Source organism: Vombatus ursinus, unplaced genomic scaffold, assembly GCF_900497805.2.
Source record: "Vombatus ursinus unplaced genomic scaffold, bare-nosed wombat genome assembly UNPS02000580.1, whole genome shotgun sequence".
In the NCBI taxonomy this organism is placed as follows: Eukaryota; Metazoa; Chordata; class Mammalia; order Diprotodontia; family Vombatidae; genus Vombatus; species Vombatus ursinus.
In genome coordinates this window covers 12,475,496-12,495,128 of record NW_020940358.1, presented here as the reverse complement: position 1 = coordinate 12,495,128, position 19,633 = coordinate 12,475,496, and the positions used below count along the sequence as shown (strand labels likewise).

Genomic DNA, 19,633 nt, shown 5'->3' with positions numbered 1-19,633 from the left:
TCACTTTCCTGCAGGGGCCCCAGGACCGGGCGCCGCCCCTCTCTTTCCCTTCACCTCCCCTCCCCTCTCGGTTGCAAAACACTAGTGCGCCCCGGTGCCTGAGCTCAACGTAGTCTCTGTGTAGCGTGCACCAGCCGCTGCCTCGGGAAAGCCCGCGCCCCCGGCCCAACCCTAGCACCGCGGGCCCAGTGGCGGGCGGCGGCAAGGCCCCCTCCCCTTCTCCTCTGCTCGCTTCCTTCCTCCCTGCCCTCCCGCGCTCCCTCCGGGGGCAGGGGAGCCGAAGAACTAAGCGCTCTTCTCTCCCCTGGCACGGGTACGGCTCACTCCTTTGCCATGGGAGGGCGAGGAGGGGAGGGCTCCCGCTGCACCGGCCCCCTGCGTTCTCTGCTACTGGTGTTCCAGGAGAAAGACCGAAGAGGCAGGCGCCAAGGTAGGGAAGAAGGGGCGTCCCGGAACATAAGATGATTCTTGAGGAGAGCTAGCTGGGGATGAGAGAGGGAAAAGGGCAAAACCCTGGCCAGCGCCCTCTCCTTTTCACTTCTCACTCTGGTCATTTAAAATGGGTCATTTGCTTCTGTATTTAGAGTTTTGAGCCTTGATTCCCCCAGGGTCACAGCTGGGCACAGTACTATGGAGGGGGAGGGGTGCGAGGCTATGAATGGGGCACGAAAACTGGGGTCAAGCTTTTAGGGTGCAGAAATTCCTAACCCAGGGACACCACCCTCCATCCCAGCTGCTAGGAAGGCAGGGGGAGCCTGGGGAGACCCCAGGCTTCTTCCTGGCCCTACATGACCCCTTCTCCACTGAGTGTGTTTGGTGTTTGGAATTGAAGGCACATCCTGTGTCTTGACCTTTGGGAGTCACCTTCCCGCTTGGTAATACCCTTTCTGCCCCTGAACTAGTGCTTTCCCTTGGGGCAGGAAGTCTCCTCCCTGCAGTTGGAGAGAATTTACGTCTATTCCTCTTCTGCGACCCCAGGGTGCCCTTGCTTTAGGCAGGTATTACAAATGCCTTCTTCCCAAGAGGATGATCCACCTAAGAGGATGCTTCCCAAATAGGATGCTTTGGAAGGGGCCCCATTCCCGTGGCATGTTGTCCAACAGCTCCTGACATTGTTCCACTAAAAACAAGTTTTCTACAGTCTCCCTCCTTCCTAAGGAAGGAGAGGACCTGGGCTTGTTGTATGACTAAAGAGCAGCATGATCTGCAACCCCAGACAACTTCTGGGGGCATGTATCCTTAAGAAATAGTGGTAGAGAAAATACAGCAGGTTTAACTCAAACGAGAGGCTGTAGTGACCAGGCTTGTGACGTTCCATTTTTGCCTTTGCCACTCATCATTTTGCAGTGGAAAGAGTGACGGATTCCGAGTGGTTTTCCAATCTCTCCTCTGCCCCTCACTATTTATATTGACCTTGGGCTAGTCATTTTGACAATTGGGGCCTTAGTTTCCTCATCTACAAAGTGAGAGGCTTTGACTAGATGACCTCTATTTTTTTTTTTCCAGCTCTATGATCCTGTGTTCCTTTGTACTTATCAACTGTGTGATCTTAAGCCAGTTACTTTTCTTGATAGGGTGTCAGTTTTTTCAGCTATTAAATGGAGAATTTGGACGAGATGATCTAAAATGCTCTTTCCAGTTATGGCAATCTATTGTTTTGATATGGAGACTTTTGAACCCTAATGCAAATGAGGGGGCTGTAATTAAAATGTGTTGTGAACAGTTATGTAGAGGGTGGCTACCCTATGCTTGCGAGTCAGATCATGGAAAACTAGAAGGAGGCAGGAGATATTCCTTTGAAGTATGAAAGAATTAATCCAAGACAAATTTAAGGAAAATGACACAAGGAGTAGCAAACACATAATCACCTTCTGAGATGGTATAGTCTGAAAAGATTAATAGGTTCAAGAAGGGGTTAGATAAATTCCTAGATGATAGATTCATAGTCCCCACAAAGAGGAATGAGAGTCAAGATTCATGTCACATGGTTTCGGAGACAAAAATCTGGAATTGTAGGAGTGGAGATCTGCTGTTGGTAGCATTTAAGTTCTGTTAAATAATGTGGCACCATCATTGTATGCAGTAACCATAGAGGGATGCATGTTGTGCTTAAATTGGGGAATGGTCAGTCAGCCTCCTGACTTCTTTCAGCCTCAGGCATTTTCGTTGTTTGCTGATCTAGTGATTTCCTCTGTGTGTTGTAATGTTATCTCAATACAGAATATGGACATTAGGTATTCTATATTCTCATTTACACCTGCATATCATTTATCATAACTGTGCTCTTTCCCCAGTCCTTTCCCCAGGCTTTGAAAGCTTCAGATGTTGTTTGGCATGGAGTGATGATGGGATCCCAGTGCCCCGGGCCTTCCTCCCCCACTGGGAGTCATTGATGGGTACAGGCTTCAGTACCACTGGTCTCCTTGATCCCTCCACTCCACAGTCTGCATTACTGCCCTGAAATATGCATATAGATCTATAAATTGCTATGTGGCTTCACAGCTTAAATGCTTAAGTACAGGTTGAAGCAGAGTAACTTGGTGGACAGTTTTTTAATCTTTGCCTGCCTGGTCTGTATCTAACCCAGACTTTTTGCAGTTCTTCAGGCCAGCAGTATAGTGGTGACTTGCACCTTCTCAGAAGACATGAACATACACAGAATTTGCCCAGCTTATTTTTTTAACTTTTTATTTTTTATCAATATCATCTATTTCATTTCCAACTACAGTATCTCTCTTACTCTTGTAACAGAGGAAAGGCAATTTATCAAACTAACAAATCAACAGTCTGATAGTATATGTAATGTTTCTCAGTAGCTCCTTCAAAGCTAAAGAAATGCATTTTCTCAACCCTTTTCAGAACCTAGCTTGGTCATTATAGTTATCCATTATCTAACACTCAAGTTTGTTCCCTACCCCCTTTCTTTCTATTTACATTGTTGTAGTCATGTATATTTTCCTAGTTCTGCTTACTTCCCCTAGCATCAGTTCATATAAGTCCTCAAATTCTTTCCCAGTCGATTTTGCCTATTTTCCCTAACTCTACTTTGTGCAGTAGTTCCCTGAAGGTTTGTTTGCTGGGGTTGCACGGGGTGGGGGGGGGCGTAGAAGGGGGAGGAGGAGGCGGCAAATTCCAGTACCTAAGCTGAAGTGAGAAAAGACACTTTAAAAATAATCAAGTCTTCTCTAGTTTATGGGGGACCCCATTTGTTCTTTTCCACTTTTAAGTATAGACCAGACGAATCAACCCTAATCTGGATAATATTTCTACAAGTTGATTTTTTGAGAGAGAGGAACTGATTGATAATGTTATGACACTTGTCAGATGATGCTGATTTAAAGCTGTGGTTATAGGGATAGAAAAGAAGGCAAGTTGAAATCTAAAGCCTGGTTTGTTCAGCTCGTCATTGTGTTTGTAGTTAGCACTCGTCATCTTATCCTGTTGACTTTTCAGATGATTGTGATAGAAGAACTCAGATTGATTCAAGCCTAAAAATGTCTTATTCTCTTGGAAGCTTAATGAAAACCAGCTGAACTAGAGGGAATCCGTGATTTCTGAGAACAGTGTCTGAATTGTGAAAACTATCATATGACCTCCAAACACTGTTTTCCTTCCTTAGTAACAACATCCTCTATAGTTTACTGAGGCACGTAGATCCATCATCATGTCTGATCTTCTCAACAGCTCCATGAAGCAATCAGGATAGTAATTGTTATCCCTGCTTGTAAAATCATAACAACATTTATATAGAACTTTAAAGTTTGCAAAGTGCCTTATACATACACATACTATATATATATGCATACATATATATGAATAATCTCATTTGATCCTTATAATAACCCTTGAAGGTAAGTGCTACTATTATTATCCTCATTTTACAGATGAGGAAACTGAGGCTGAGAGATTGAGTTACTGGGCCAATGTCACACAGCTAAGTAAATGTCTGAAGCAGGATTTTAACTCGAGTCTTCTTGACTCCAAGTCTGGTGCTCTCTCCACTGTTCCACCTAACTGCATAGGGAAAAATGGGTAAAACAAGTCCAGAGAGGTCATAAAATGACTTGCCCAAGGACTAGTGGCTAGTAAAGCCTTAGAGACCTAAAACTTAGGTTTCTTGACTCTAGGTCCAGTGTTTTCCACTGCATCAAATTATCTTACACTGAGAATATTCTGGTTGGTAAATGACAAAATTGGGAAAGGTGTATGCCTTGTTAATAGGAAGGCATGGCAGAATTTTAAAGCAGGTGAAGTTTGTCTTGGGAATTTTCCCTCTGTGATTCCCTTGTCTTCTGTCACCCTTTTAAAGGTGCAGAGCTATCGCTCTGCTCTCTGGCTTTCCAGGGTCACTTCCTCCACTTCAGTATTAGCATTCCTTAAGTCACTTCGCCTCTTAGAGGGCTCTGGAAAATGAGGGAGTTGAACTTAGCTCCTCTAAGCTCCTTTCATCTCTAAAATAGTATGTTCCTAAGTGCCCTCTGTTGCATACCTTTCTTCCTCTCTTCTCTCCTTTCAAACCTGTGTCACATGTAGAGATTTTTATTTACTAATAGGGACCCAGAAATAGCTCTAGGGGACACAAATGTAGGAGGAAGAGATGTCCCCCTTTCCCTCTTTTCTACTGCTAGCTGAACTGTTGGGAGTCAGGTTTGTTAACCAGTGTTAATTTCTGATTGATGGTGAAGCAGGTCTTGGTGGGGGATGTCAAAACTTGACATTGTTTCCCCAAAAGATAAAAGCCCTCCAATAATAATGTGAGAATGCAGAGAGCCTAGTGCTGCTGTTCTGAAAATGTTGAATTCCAGACTGGAGCTGTAGAAAGGGAATGAACAGAAATCTAGGGACCAGATATCCCCAAACTGGGCTGCACCTTTAATAGTGCTAATGCAGTTATGTGTGACTTTCCCTCGGGCCCTATTTTCTACTGATAAAAGGTTTTGAAGATTCTTTGCTTTGTAAATGCAAATTAATATTAAAAAAATGTGTTGGTGGTTAATAAGGCACTGAAACTCTGGGATTGCAAGAGGGTATGTGAGGCCGGGTGGGGAGGAAGTATTGAATTTGAAGACAGAAGATATATGATTGACAAATACAATTATTTATTACATCTGTGGTCTCAGGCAAGTCACTTAATCTCATTAGGATACAGATTCCCCATATTCAAAATAAAGAAGATTAGTTGGATTCTATGTTTTTTTTTTCCTAGCTCTTAATCCTATGGTTCTGATGGTGTTATATGGCACTTACCCCAGGTAATGGAGTATACAATACTTTCAGGATTCATGATTTCTTTGGTATCTGTAGCCCCTGCACTGATCCAGATTGCAGCCCTGGTGCACCTTTGAAGATGATCTTAGTGAACTGACATGGCTGGAAAAGTGATCATGCTGTGGATAAACCGGTGACAAGGCTCTGCATATTTAGCTGTGTTGATCCTCCGATGACAGCCCCACACACCATCACTAAGGCCGTGCTCAAAGCTTTTCTTTCAAGTTTGCTGAGACCTGCCAGAGCTTGTGCTTCACAGGAACAGCTTTTGAAGACTTCAAGTCACCTGTCCCCCACACTGTGGATTCAGAGGACCTCTTGGTAGGACTTAAGCTAGAGGAAGGAAATCCACCCCCCACCCTTCATTTTACAGGGGAGGAAAGTGAAGTGAAATGAAATGAAATGACTTGCCACTTGAATAGCAAGCAGCTGAACCTGGATTTGATAGATGCCAGGTCTGGCTCTGAAGCCAGGGCTCCTAAGTATGAGCTCCATGGCAGAGAAAGCTCTACTTCTGTCAGGTTAATCTGAGAACTCTAGCTCTTCCTTCTGACCTTCCTCTGTATACCTCTGAACTCTTATTCAAAAGTTTAGGTTATCTTTAACCCTTTCCTTTCCTTTCTTCCTCACTACCAACCATTTTCCAGCTTGTCAGTTCCACCCACTATAGCTCTCCAATCTGTCCTATCCATCAGCCTCTTTTCTATCCCTCCTGTCTCTATACCACCTTAGACCAGGCCCTTCTCACTGCTAGGATGAACTATTGCAACATTCCTAAGTAGCATTGAACTTTTAGCAGGAAACATGGCTAAAGCTCAAGATAGCAATACTGTGACTTTCCAGTAGCAGCACATCAGTGTGGTGAGGGAAGATATTTTGGGACAGCAATACAAACCTCAGTTCATATTTCCATCACACTTTAAAAGTTATTTACTTTCCCCACACTAGCCTTGAGTGGCAGGTAATCCAAAGATTATTACTACTATTTAAAAAAAATGATCAAAGGTTTAGTGTCTTGTTCTAGATCAGTCAGGTAGGAAGCATTATAAATGAGATTTGAGCACATGCTCTTTCTGCTGTACCAGGTTGATTCTGGCTTGAAGTAGTACCCTTCCATTGTCCCCTAGATCACTCTTTTCCCATAATTACTTAGCTCCCATAAATATTGGGCAGGCTTATATTCTGCTTGTTCTTAATAATAGCCATTTCCAAGTGGCAGGTCTCCAGCAAAGGGAGTGTTCTCTCCCCTGCGACCTCTACCTACATATGTTAAACTAATGACTTCATTTTAACAAGCCTGGGGGATTGTGCTTTCCCTAGTCCTTCCTCTATTTAAGCTTAATTAATAGTCAACTTGTTGCATTTGGGATTTCTACCAAAATTCACTGGAAGCTTTTACTATAAAACTGGGGGAAAGCATACTCCAACATTTCTTCATTCCTCAGTCTCCCCTCCATCTGGGCCTAAGCCATAACCACCTTGAATCATTTGTGTGGCTGACCCAGAACAGACAGGCTCTGAAACTGATTGTTAAATTTTCAGTGTGACCATTTATACTTTGGAAATCAGCAAACATTACAAATCAGGGCTTGATTGATTTTCTTAATTGTCTAGCATTGGGAGACTAACATGAAATGTTGATATTACAGGTTAAACTTAAAATGTCATGAGTATATCCTCCCTCACAGAGATGGTTGTTAAACATTTATCAGCACACTTCTGGATGTTTTCCATTCCCCCAGTTTTCTGTGAGGAGGGTGGTGACAGAAACAATGAACAGCATTGTAAGAATCCCATTGTTTTCTAGAGCTATTATTCCATTGTTTCTAGAGTGACAGTATATATTTGGGTTCCTCAGAAAGCTTCCTGGTACCTTTTTCTTATGTTGAACTTTTAGCAAAGAGGGAGGATTAAGATATTCTTGGGTTTTCATATTATTCACTGTCCCTTCTCACTTGTTTATTAAGCCAGAGTTCATCAATCAGTCAGTTATCATGACAATAACTAATTAAAACCATCACTGGCTGGCTGACCATATAATGTTCAACTCTTTGGGGGCTCTGTTAGCAGAAAATACTCTCGTAGAGCTCTGAATTGTGTTATTGTGATGATCTGTGATTGTGACCATGTGGGCATTCTCTAAGGGTCTGTCCTTGGCTCTCTCTTTCCCTATACTCTCTCTCTTATCAATCATATTCTTTTGTTTTGTTTTGGTGAGACAATTGGAGTTAAGTGATTTGCCCAGAGTTGCACAGTTAGTGAGTGTTATGTGTCAGAGGCAAGACTTGAGCTCAGGTTCTCCTGACTCCAGGGCTAGTGTTCTATCCTCTGTGCCACCTCGCTGCCTCAATTACATTCTTTCATACTGACTTACTTTAGTTACTCCTCTATCTTCAGGTATCTCCCTAATCTATATCTCTGGCCTTGATCTGTTTTCTGAACCCCAGGCCTACATCTCCAGGCATCTTCAGGACATTTGCACCAGGACGACTAACTCTCTGGCACTATACTGAGCATGTCTAAGACTGGGTGTATTCTCTTCCTCTGCTTCTTTTGCTGATTTCACTATTTCTATTGGTGGCACTACAATTACTCTATCTCACATGTTCAAGGTCTTTGGAGTGATCTTTATCTCTTCATTCTCCCTCAACTCCCATATCCAGTCGGTCAAATACCATCAATCCTGCCTCTTCCGAATCCCTGACCTCCTGTTTATTTCCACTGCCACCACCCACATTCCCATAGTCTTGCTCTATCGCCTCCTAAGAGGTCTTCCTGCCTCCTCTTCCAATCTCCCACATCCAGGTCTTTGCTTTTTCGCTTCTGCTATTTCCTGTGGCTGTCCTGTTTTTCGCCTGTGAAATCTCTATTCATTCTTTAAAATCCAATTCAAATGCCACCTCCTTTGGAAACCTTCGATGATTCCTTTACTTTCCCTTTCCTTGGAGGCAGTGATGGTATCTAGTTTTATAGCTAGTGCCTTTTTGTAATATTTTATATTATAATTGTCAGTTTGTATCTTATCTTCTTACTAGAGTGTAACCACCAAGAGGGCTCTGCACACAGTAGGTCCAACTTAAATGTTTGATGATGAATGAAGTGTTTGGATGGTTGAGAGAATAGGGTGGCAAGAGCTCTGGCTGTGCACCCAGAAGATCTGGATTCGTATCCCATCCCTTGCACTGACAAACCATGTTATCTTGGGAAAGTCATTTGACTTCTTTGGGCCTCAGTTTCCTCATATGTAAGATGTGGGAGTTACATTAATGACTTTTGAGGTCACTTCCAGCTCTAAATCTGTGATCCTTTGACATTAGTCTATTAGTCTATTACTATCTGGGATATCTTTGAATCTTAGGGTAACCTTTTAGCTAGAAGATAGGCTCCCTTACTAGACATAAGCTCCTCAAGGGCAAGAACAACGCATTATTCATATTTGTGTCTCCTCAGCATCCAACACAGTGCTCTATGTTTAATAAGTGTTTATTGAACTGAACTGAGTGCTATGAAGATTTTTTGAAATACTTAGATCAGATAGTGTTGCTCAGGGAAGTCTGTTGACTTTAAATCTATTATTAATGACAATGGAAGTTGGAACTTTAGTATTTTGATTTTTATGAATAAAACTAAGGGTTAAGGGTTCTTAGTCCTAGAGGGTCTAAGCAGCAGAGTAGGAGTGAAGTGATTCTTTTGGTAACACTAACAAATAGTCTGATCCTGGGAAAATTAGATCACTCCCTGAGCCTCAGTTTCCCCATCTGTAAAATCAACACAATAATGCATTACCTACATTATAGGGTTGTTATAAGGATTTTTTGGGGTTAACTACAAATCACTGTAGAAATGTGAATCATTATTAACTCTTTTCTGTGATCTGATACTGGCCCTTTGTTGTGGTCAGTATATTCTTTACTTCCAGGGAGATATATTTTATCTGACATGAAGTTTTGACCTTTCCCCCTAAAGGAGTCACAATCAGCAAAGATCTGGAACCAAGATAACTCCTAAATCCAATAATAATGGCTTTGCTATTACAGGGAGCAAGTATATATAGTCCCTTTGTATTCCTTAGGTTTTGAGGATAGTTATTTTGTTTGAATGGTCTTTGGCTCTGATTTCCAAGTACAGTAAAATCACCCCCCCCCATTCTGTTTTTGGTTAAGATTTCTATTAAGCACAATGGAAGATGTATATTTGTAGACTTAGTTACTTGGGCCATATTTTCCAATGTCTTTGATGCTGCCCCCCACTCATGTTCTTTATTTTGATTAGGCATCGTTGCCATCATCATGACTTCTACTTTTAATGACCTTATTCAAAAAGTTCAACTAACTTTTTACTCTGATATACTCCATGAACATATGTCTCTTATTTTGAAGGCGATTAAAATAATCTTTCATTTAAGGATTTTGTTGTTGTTCTGGACCTCGAATTTTATAGGTAGAGATGTGGAGGGAGCTCCTGCTCTAGAAATTCCCTTTACCAATATAGATTTGTATATGCTTTGCAATTTGCACAATTTAGTATTGGTTAAGAAGTAGAGAGATAAATCAGTGGAACAGATTAGGTGCAAAATATATAATACCCTAATAAACACAAAGACCCCGGACATTGGGACATGGACTCCCCTACTTGACAAAAACTACTGGGAAAATTTGATAGCAGTATAAGAACTAATGCCGAATGAAGTGAGCAGAACCAGAACAATTTATAACATAATCTCAATAATATAAAAATAAAAAAAATTGAAGATTTTATAAATTGATGAAGAAAGAAGTGAACAGAACCAGGAGAACATTTTATATGTGGATGGCACTGTAAAAATAAGCAACTTTGAAAACTGTGACAACTATGATCAATACAATGGTGATTCATGATTCCAGAGGAACATGAAACATTCAATTCATTAGAGAGATAATGCATTTACAATCCAAAATGAGATATATTTTTATATACAACCATCAAAGGAATTTGTTTTGCTTGATTATGCGTATTTGACACAAGAAATGTGCTTTTTTTCTTTTCTTTTTTAGTAAGGTGAGGGGTAAGAAGGAGAGAAAATGGATTCCTATTCACTTAAAAAAATAGAGAGGTGGGGAGGGGAGACAGATGTGAAATGTTGGCTGCACTTTCAGACAAGGTACACTATATTGCTAGTTTTGCTTAACTGTTTTACTTTGTTACAAGAGATCTCTCATGAAGTAGTAATAATCTGTGAATGTATGTAATATAAAAACAAAACACATCAATAAAACTAAAAATGATTCTCCTCCCCTCCACCATGAAAAAAGAAAGTAGCTTCTGGTAATAAGCAGCTATAATTAGCTGATAAAGGGGCAACTTGTTTCTTTTTCAGTCATGGATTATGTGATCAAAAATTCATGAGTGTGCAGGACATTTGAATTTAATTATATAATATAATCCAGTTTCAATTAAAATGACTAATTTATTCATGCTTAATAGTATGACACCTGGTGGTAGTCAGTTATACATTAGGAGTGTTGGCAGAGTGGTTAAGGCCAGTGACCTACTAGTTAATGTGTGCTGGATAATTAGGGGAAATTTTTTTTCTTACAAATTTAATTTTGGACACATTTGACTCATTGAGTGTTGGACACATGGGGCTTAACATATTGTATTACTTGAATATTATGTAAGTAGAGGCAGCTAGGTGGTACAATGGATAGAGTGCTGGACCTGGAGGCAAGAAGATCTAAGTTCAAATCTAAACCCAGCCACTTACTAGTTGTGTGGCCGTAGACAAGTCACTTAATCTCTGTCACCTTTGGTGTCCTCATCTGTAAAATGGGGATAATAATAGTCCCTATCTCCCAGTGGTGTTGGGATGATAAAATGAGTTGATATTTTAAAGTATTTTGCAAACCTTAATTAAAATGCTATCTAAATGCTAGCTATTGTTATGTTTCTTCTAAGATGAAATTTCATTTAAGATTAAAAATAACCTGGGTTAAGATAGACCCAGTTTCACATTTTTATTAATGGAGTAAAAATTAGATTTTCTATTTATTTATGGATTTCAATTGATGGGGGGGAGAATTTAATTCAGTTATCACGGCCATTTGTGGGACTCATTTTAACCCATTTATTTTATAGTGGTTTTACATAAGTAAAATAAAAAAGAATTTTTAGAGGTAACAATATAATTTATTTTCCTATTTTATATGACCAATATTGGATAATGGGCTGATGTCAGACATTAGCTTTCTAAATGGCCAACCAAGCATGATAGGCTAATCTAGTATGCGTAATAAACTAAAATACCCACTCTGGGGTGACACTTTCATGGTAAAGTCACTACAAACATTCAACTAGAGATGAAACTAGCAATTTAGTTTTTTCTCTTTCCATACTTTTTGTTTTCACTTTGTCAGCTCCCTTAAGGTGATGTTTTGCTCTATTGAATAATATTTTTTAAAATAGCCAACAAACAATTAAAACAGTGGGATTTCATGTTCTCTGCAACTTTCAGGCAATAATATGGCTATAAAGTGATGTCTCTTGTAGAATAATGAAAGCCTGCCTGTTTCCTACTAATACCTTTATCAAGGATGTTCTAATATGTATGTGGTGGGGGGAGGGATAACTTCTAAAGACTGTGAAGAGATGGAAACATAGGCCTATGGGCAGGTAGTCATTGCTATTTTCTTATATTGCTCTGTCTCTGTCTCTCATCTCTCTTTCTCTTGGTCTCTGTCTTTCTTGGTCTCTGTGTCCTTCTCTCCCTGATTCTCCCTACCTGTCTGTCTCTCTGTCTCTCTGTGACTCTGTCTGTCTGTGTCTCTCCGTCACTGTAAAATAATGTCCATAGTTTTTCAAATGTTCAATATCCTCCCTTTGTTCATGTTTCTTGAGAATTAGTTTCCTGAAATCTCTGAAATTGTGTTGCCTTCAGCGGGAATATCTTTTCTGTATATTTGGTCTAATCCAAACTCTTTTCTCTTCTTTGTTTTCTTTAGTGCTATTTCTGCTTCAATACATCAGGAACCGGATGCTAGTGTCTAAATCTGATGCCCCCACAGTCATTGATGGAGAAAATATTTTTAAAAAAAAATTTGACATTTAAAAAATACTGATTTTCAACACTAAATAAAATTAGCATTCCCATATACATAGACTAATGTATGGGGAAGATGATACTTTAAATTGTGAATTTCTATTATATAGTTTACTTTTATTTTTAAGTACATAATAAATTCAACATGTAACTTTCAAGTCTGTTTAGCTTGCCTGTAATTCCTTATAAACTTCTTTCTCTTCTCTCTGTATCTATCTCTCTGTTTTTCTTTCCTTCTCCACTCTATCCACTCTCTCCTTTCACCTCCCTCCCATTAAAAAAAAAGTAAAACCAAACTTTTGTAACAATTATGCATGTAGTCAAGCAAAACCACTTTTGTCATTGGACATGCCAAAAATGTCTCATTTCTCATATTGAATCTCTTACTTCTGTGCCAGAAGATGGGTGGCATACTTCATTATTGATTGTTTAGAATAAGTGGTCATTTCATTATTGATCAGAGTTCTGAAGTCTTTCAAAGTCATTTTCATTTACATTGTATTGCATAAATTAGTCTTGGGGTTTACTCCATTCTCTATCAGTTCATACAAATCTTCTCAGGTTTCTCTGAAACTGTCCCTATTGTCATTTTTTACAATGCAAGAATATTGCATTATATTACTATATAATAATTTGTTCAATTTTTTCCAATTGATGAAAACCTTAATTTCCAGTTCTTTGGCACTATAGAAAGAACTGTTATAAATACTTTTGTACATATAGGTTGTTTCCTATCTTTAGTCTCTTTGGTATATAGGCCCGAGTAAAATTGCTGGGTCAAAAGGATGAGTTCCAAATTGTTTTTTAGATGGCTGGATTTGCCATTTTTTGGGCCATTTTTGCCAATCTAACAGGTATGTGGTAAAATATAAGAGTTTCAATGTACATTTATTTAATTATAAGTGATTTGGAAATTTTTCAGTATTTTTTTTATAACTTGGAATTTTCATTTGAGAACTACCTGTTCATATTCTTTACTCATTTATCTACTGGGGAATTGCTCTTGTTCTTATAAATTTAGGTCATTTCCTTCATATATCTTGGGCAGGATACCATTATCAGAGAAACTTTATAAAGAGATGTTTTCCTAATTAACTATTTCCTTTCTCATTTTCAACTGCTCTGATTTTGTTTGTGCAAAATCTTTTTAATTTTATGTAATCAATACTGTCCATTTTATCTTCTTTGATTCTTATTATTCTTTGTTTGGTCATGAATTCTTCATAGTTGTAAAGGATATTTTCTTTCTTGCTCTTCTAATTTATTTATCATGTGACCATTTATATCTAAGCCATGTATCAGAATCTATCTTGGTAAATTGTGTAAAAATTTGGTATATACCTAATTTCAACCAGACTGCTTTTCAGCTTTCCCAGCAGTTTTTGTTTAATGGTGAATCTTTGTCCCAGTAGTTGAGATATTTAGGTTATGCTACTGTTCTTTTGTTTCTATAAGTTACATCCCTAATCTGTTCTACTGATGAACCTCTCTATATGTCTTAACCAGTAAGAAATAGCTTTGGTGATTACTTATTTGTAGTATAGTTTGAGATCTGATACTACTAGTCCCCCTTTCTTCCCACTTTTTCTATAAGTAAATTCTTTGGTAGATTGGTTGATATGGCATTGAATAAGTAAATTACTTTAGATAGTATAGTCATTTTTGTTATATTGGCTTTGCCTGCCTATAAGGAAATAATATTCCTTTGCTTGTTTAGTTCTATATTTATGTAAAGACAGTTTTGTAGTTGTTTTCTGTGAGGAGATTCTGGGTAAGGTACCGAGAAGGAACACAAGTTCTCAAAAGATCACAAATCATGCAGTTTATTACTCACAGGCATTCAAGCACATGGCTTCCCTGCCTTCCATCTCCATTGACAAGCATGGGTGGTGGTGGTGGTGGTGGTGGGAGTACAGTGGGATTCATACCTTGATCAAGAACTCAGAGTCCTGATTCTCTGCCATTATATCTGTATTGGTTTGCTGATCATTAGGGCATTGTGATTAAGAAAGTTTGCTAACCTTGTGAACCTGCATTAATGAATTTGCTGAACTGATTATGATCAAGAGAGCCTTGCATTCTTGCCTAAATGAAACTGATTGAACTAGTTATTCGGTATACAGGAACTTCCCAGTATACAGATAAGGGACCAATCAGTGATCAAACATGGAGTATTTCTGTCAGCTAGTACCTATAATCCTCATATATTTATATAATTCTTGTATGTATCTTGGGAGATAGACTGTCAAGTATTTTATATGTTCTGTAGTTATTTTGAATAGAATTTATCTTCACATGACTTTCTGCTGTGTTTTTTTGAAGTGAGTAATATACAGAAATGCTGATGTTTATGTAGATTCATTTTGTATCCTACAACTTTGCTGAAATTATTGTTTCAATTCATTTTAGTTGACTCTCTATGGTTCTTTAAGTAATTATTATCATCTGTAAAACATAAATTTTGTTCCCACTTTGCCTATGTTTGTTACCTCAATTTCTTTTCCTCATATTACTTTTCTAACTAGCATTTCTAGAATGATATCAAATAATAGCAGTAATAATTGACATCCTTGTTTTACCCCTTATCTCAGTGGAAAGGACTCTGGTTTATCCCAATTAAGTATGACACTGGGTCTTGATTTTACATAGATACTATTTGTCATATTAAGAGTTTAATTCATTTATAGACTTTTCAGTAGTTTTTTTTTTAATGGAAATGAGCTTTGCATTTTGTCAAAGGCTTTTTCTTTAGTGTTAGAATCATGGTTTCTATTGTTGTTAATATGATTTACTGAGAAAAAATTCCTTAAATACAAGTTTACATATCTTTTAAAGTATTTTTTGGCCTTTTCATTGTTCTCCTCCTATTTTTATCTTTAAATTTCTTTAGGATGATTTGGATTAGTTGGATATTTTGCTAATTTACTTCAAACCTGTTTATCCCTTCACTGCTTGCCTCTGTTTTACGAGGCAGAGCAGTGCAGCTTACAATTTTGAACCATTCTCCTACATTAAAATTTACAGACAAGTTTATGTTCTAAATCAGTGTTGCCTTTGGGCATAATATCTTTCTGCTTGGTGAAAAGATTGTATTTTATAAATATGGAAACTTCTAGGCTATTGGTCTCTTTGTTTTAGTGATTAGTTTACATCAGTTAAATATCTTTAGTAAATAGTGGAAGTCTGTGTTACTGTCTGTTATTTTATCTATTTCTTTTTTCAGCATCAATAGCATATTTAAAATAAATTTGATTGGAGTTGCATTGGACTTGACAAAGCAAAAAATTCATGTCAAAATCATACAATATTCCTTTAAAGGTATAAAAATAGAAAGAACTTTGTTTGAAGGACTTCTGATTACTAGTATTGGAGAGAGAGAGCTAGCTAAAGATGTTAGGGAATTTGTCCAATATAGAGTATAAATTGAAGAGAAATTCCCAAGAGATAGTGAGGCACTATATTCCTATATGCAGATGATGTTATGTTGATGGTAAAAAGCCCCAGAATATTATGGGACCTCTTAAATGAGATCTGTGATTACTTAAAGTTTGGTCTAATCATTCATGCAGGAAAACCAAATGGATGAGTCAGTATATAGACGTTCATTAAATGATTACCATGTGGTTTTAACTCCTGTGCTAGGTGTTAAGGATTCAAAGACAAAAATAAGATAATCCTGACTTCCAGAAACTTATTGTATCAGCAAAAACACATAAAAATAAAAATAGATAGCACACTGTCATCTATCTATCTATCTATCTATCTATCTATCTATCTTTCTGTCTTGGATAGACACTCCATACACACATACACATAAATATACCTACACACATATGTGTATATATATATATATATATCTATTATCTATCTGTCTGTCTATCTATATCTATCTTTCTATATCTCAGCTTGATGGACTGCATATACAACTGCATATCAGTATTTTCCATATGGGACACAAATTGTCCCTCGTGCCTGAAAAATCAATCCCTCTTCACTCTTTAGGAATCCTTAGCTTTTTTCAAAGCTCAGAACAAATTCTGCCTCCTACACAAGGCCTTTCTTGATTCCTAAAGTTCGTTGTCCCTTTCTCCCAGAAACTACCTTGCATTTACTTTATATATCTTTGATATTTACTTATATTTGTCCTTAGTTTTAATAATAATAGTAAGTTCATGAAGTGACAAAAATAAGCCTTTATATTCACATAGTATCCTAGAGCATTACCCAGGATTCAGTTTGGTACATTAGTGGTTCTGATATTAGAGGACATGTGTTCAAATATCATCTCTGACAATTACTACTTGTTTGACCTTAAGCAAGGTACTTAACTTCTCTGGGTCTCAGTTTCCTCATCTGTAAAATGAGAGGATTGGATTAAATGGTCCCTTTTAGCTCTAAGTCCATGATCCTATGTTTTTATGACCCGAGGAACAGATTCTAGAATTAGTCCCTGAAAGCCCATTTAGAAGAGCCAGAACTTTGTGAGAGGCATTCTGGAATTGTTATGAGAACTCCCTGATGCCTAGAAATAATTGAACTGAAACTCTCATGCTTTACAGAGAAGTAGCCTTTAATTCACTTCTTGTGGCATCTTAGGCAATCTCATCATGGCTAATTTACCAAAATAGAATGATAAACATTCAAGAATCTAATTGTCTAAGTGACTGATTTCCCAAATATAAGATCCCCATAGACCTGCCCATCTTGTACTGATACAGGAGTTTTAATGAATTGTAATCTTTTAAAAATATATTTCTATAATCGTATCATAGTTTCTGTAAACACATGAACATTATGTATAATTATTTATAGGCTTGTTAGTCGTTTTGCTTCCAAAGCCTCAGCGATACCATCTGTGTTTTTATAGAACTCAATATATTTTTAAAGCATCGCCTATAAACTTAATGCTATAGATTTTCTCTAATTTATAGGTGTTACCGATGCTGTGCTGGAATACTGTACCCTATAAAATATTAGTTGATCTTATCTCTGAAGGGTATTGCATTGAAATAAATCTATACTGAAGGGTAAATCAACTGAGCTCAAACCAGCACACTTATTTGGAGGAAGAATTTTGTTGGCATGTAGTTGAAAAATCTGATCAGTGTGTTACTTCAGCATTTTGAAAGATTCATTTTTTTTTTCATCAGTGCATGTACTCCCTCATCACAAGCTCTCCCTTTACATTTTAGTTTGATGGTTCTTGTGAGTAGCTCTGGCTAAAAACAGACATATGTTAACCAACCCATTCTCTGATTCAACCAAAAATCATTGACCAAGTGCCCACAATATGTAAGATGCTGAAGTTATAAAGACAAAAATGAAACATTATCTCGTTTAAGGAACTTCCTATGTTATTACACTACTAGGGGTGCCAACATGTAAACAAATAAGCATACCATGATTTGAGAAGGGGCATTAGAAAAGGCTTCCCATAGGAGGTGGCAGGTGCCTGAGCTGAACCTTGTTGGAAACTCAAGAGGTGGAGGAAAGGAAGGAGTGCATTTTAAGTGCAGACTTTACAAAGGCAAAGAGACATAAAAAGGAACATTGCATTTGGGCATCATGAAATATGCCAGACTGGCTGGAATGTAAGGTACACTGAGACAGTGATATGAAATAACTCTACAAAAGTAAAAGGGAGTCAGATTGTGAAGGGCTTTAAATGCCAAACAAAAGAATACATATTTTATCCGGGAGGCAATGGGCAGCTACAGGAGACTTTGGAGTAGGGCACTGAGAAGGTCAGATCTTGATATAAGAAGATTATTTTGACAGCTATGTGGAGCATGGATTTGGAATGGAGAGACAAAATGATTAGATTAAACAGTTTAAATCATCTTAAACTCCTAGAGAAAGTTTTTTATCTAGGTTTTGCCTATCCTCTAAGGGACTAGCCTCAAATCATTTAGGGCTATGTTGGGAAAACTAATGACTTTCCTACTGTATTAATCCCAGTTTTAGAAGGATCATGTAATAAATTTACCCTGTTTCAACTAGATAATCCACCAAAACAATGTCACTTTGTAATATTTATTCACTAGTATAATTCCATTCCTCCAAATATAACTTTGGTCTTTAACCTACATTTAGTAAATTGAAGAAATCCTCAGATCACTTTAATTCCCTCTATCTAGCAGTTAAAAAACTAATTGGCAAAAACAAAAAAAGGGGGGGGGGGCATATTGAACTTATCTGATTCTTAGAGACTGACCATAAATCCTGGATATGGGCAGAGGGTGTGCTTTAAGCACTGAATTCATATTTACATAGCATGCCAGGTGCAGTGCTAGCTCAGAGATGGGTACTATGCTGAATACAGATAAGCCAAAAAGGACTTAACAGGAGGGGTTTTCTGCTTACAAATGGCTTTCAGAAAGGTGAGAAAGTCAAGCGCTGAATGGTGCCATTCAGATGTTAAGTGTCAGAGAGGTCAACGTTGGTTAGCTAGATTAGTCAAAAAAGGCTTATGAAGGAAGTAATAATTGTGATAGGCTTTGAAGGAAGGGAAGATTTCAGCTGGGGGAGGGGGATAAATGGAATTATGTGATTTCTTTGAATTCAGTGGTGGGGTGTGTGTATGTGTATAGAAGGAGGTTTATGCATCAATTTTCCTATCACTTAGATATAGCACTTCTTAAACTGTGGGTCAACCCCATATAGGGTCATGACCCATAGTTTAAGAAGCACTGATAGGAGTCCGGAATGGAAAAAGCTTAAGAAGCCCTGACTTAGAACAACCTCTGATTTAATGAACATTATGCATTATATAATCTGTGCTATAGACTTTTAGAACACTCAACACAAAACGTGGATCTATGTCTTTTTCTGAATTTGACTTTTCCCACTTGGAGTTTCATTAATTGGGTGAATCCTTTACAGCAAAATGTTTAAGATGTTGGAAAACACTGAAACTTAGAAACATCCATTAAATATTCCTATCTATCCCATCCTCCTCCACCAGTATTAGAGTTTTTTTTAATTGTCTTATACATCTCTGACCCACCTCATGTTTTATCAACTATCCACATTCTTTCTTGTAGTGTTCCAAAGAGAAAGGTCCTGTAAGTTCATTCTTTTTGGTCCTTTGGAAAGATTTCTTTTCTGACCATTAGTGTTATCCCAACAGACAGCACGATACGGAATGAACATTGAAGTAGGGCGATTGCAACTGTAAAATCCTGAGTTTGAAGGATCATCAGAGGCTATCCAGTCTAACCTATATCTAAATGGGACTATTTCTTATAATATCTTGTCTCCATAGATTTAAGTATATGAACCCCATCATTT

General features: G+C 37.9%; 1 protein-coding gene across 6 annotated transcripts in view; it reads left to right on the top strand.

The window, feature by feature from the left end:
* Positions 1–225: 225 nt before the first annotated feature.
* PHACTR3 (phosphatase and actin regulator 3) overlaps positions 226–19,633 on the top strand; it is a 309,402-nt gene continuing 289,994 nt past the window's right edge. For all 6 annotated transcript variants that reach the window (XM_027848889.1, XM_027848881.1, XM_027848873.1 and 3 more), the window contains exon 1: positions 226–430. In XM_027848889.1, coding sequence (XP_027704690.1) covers positions 334–430 — 97 coding nt within the window. In that variant the 5' untranslated portion in view covers positions 226–333. The remainder of the gene's footprint in view (positions 431–19,633) is intronic.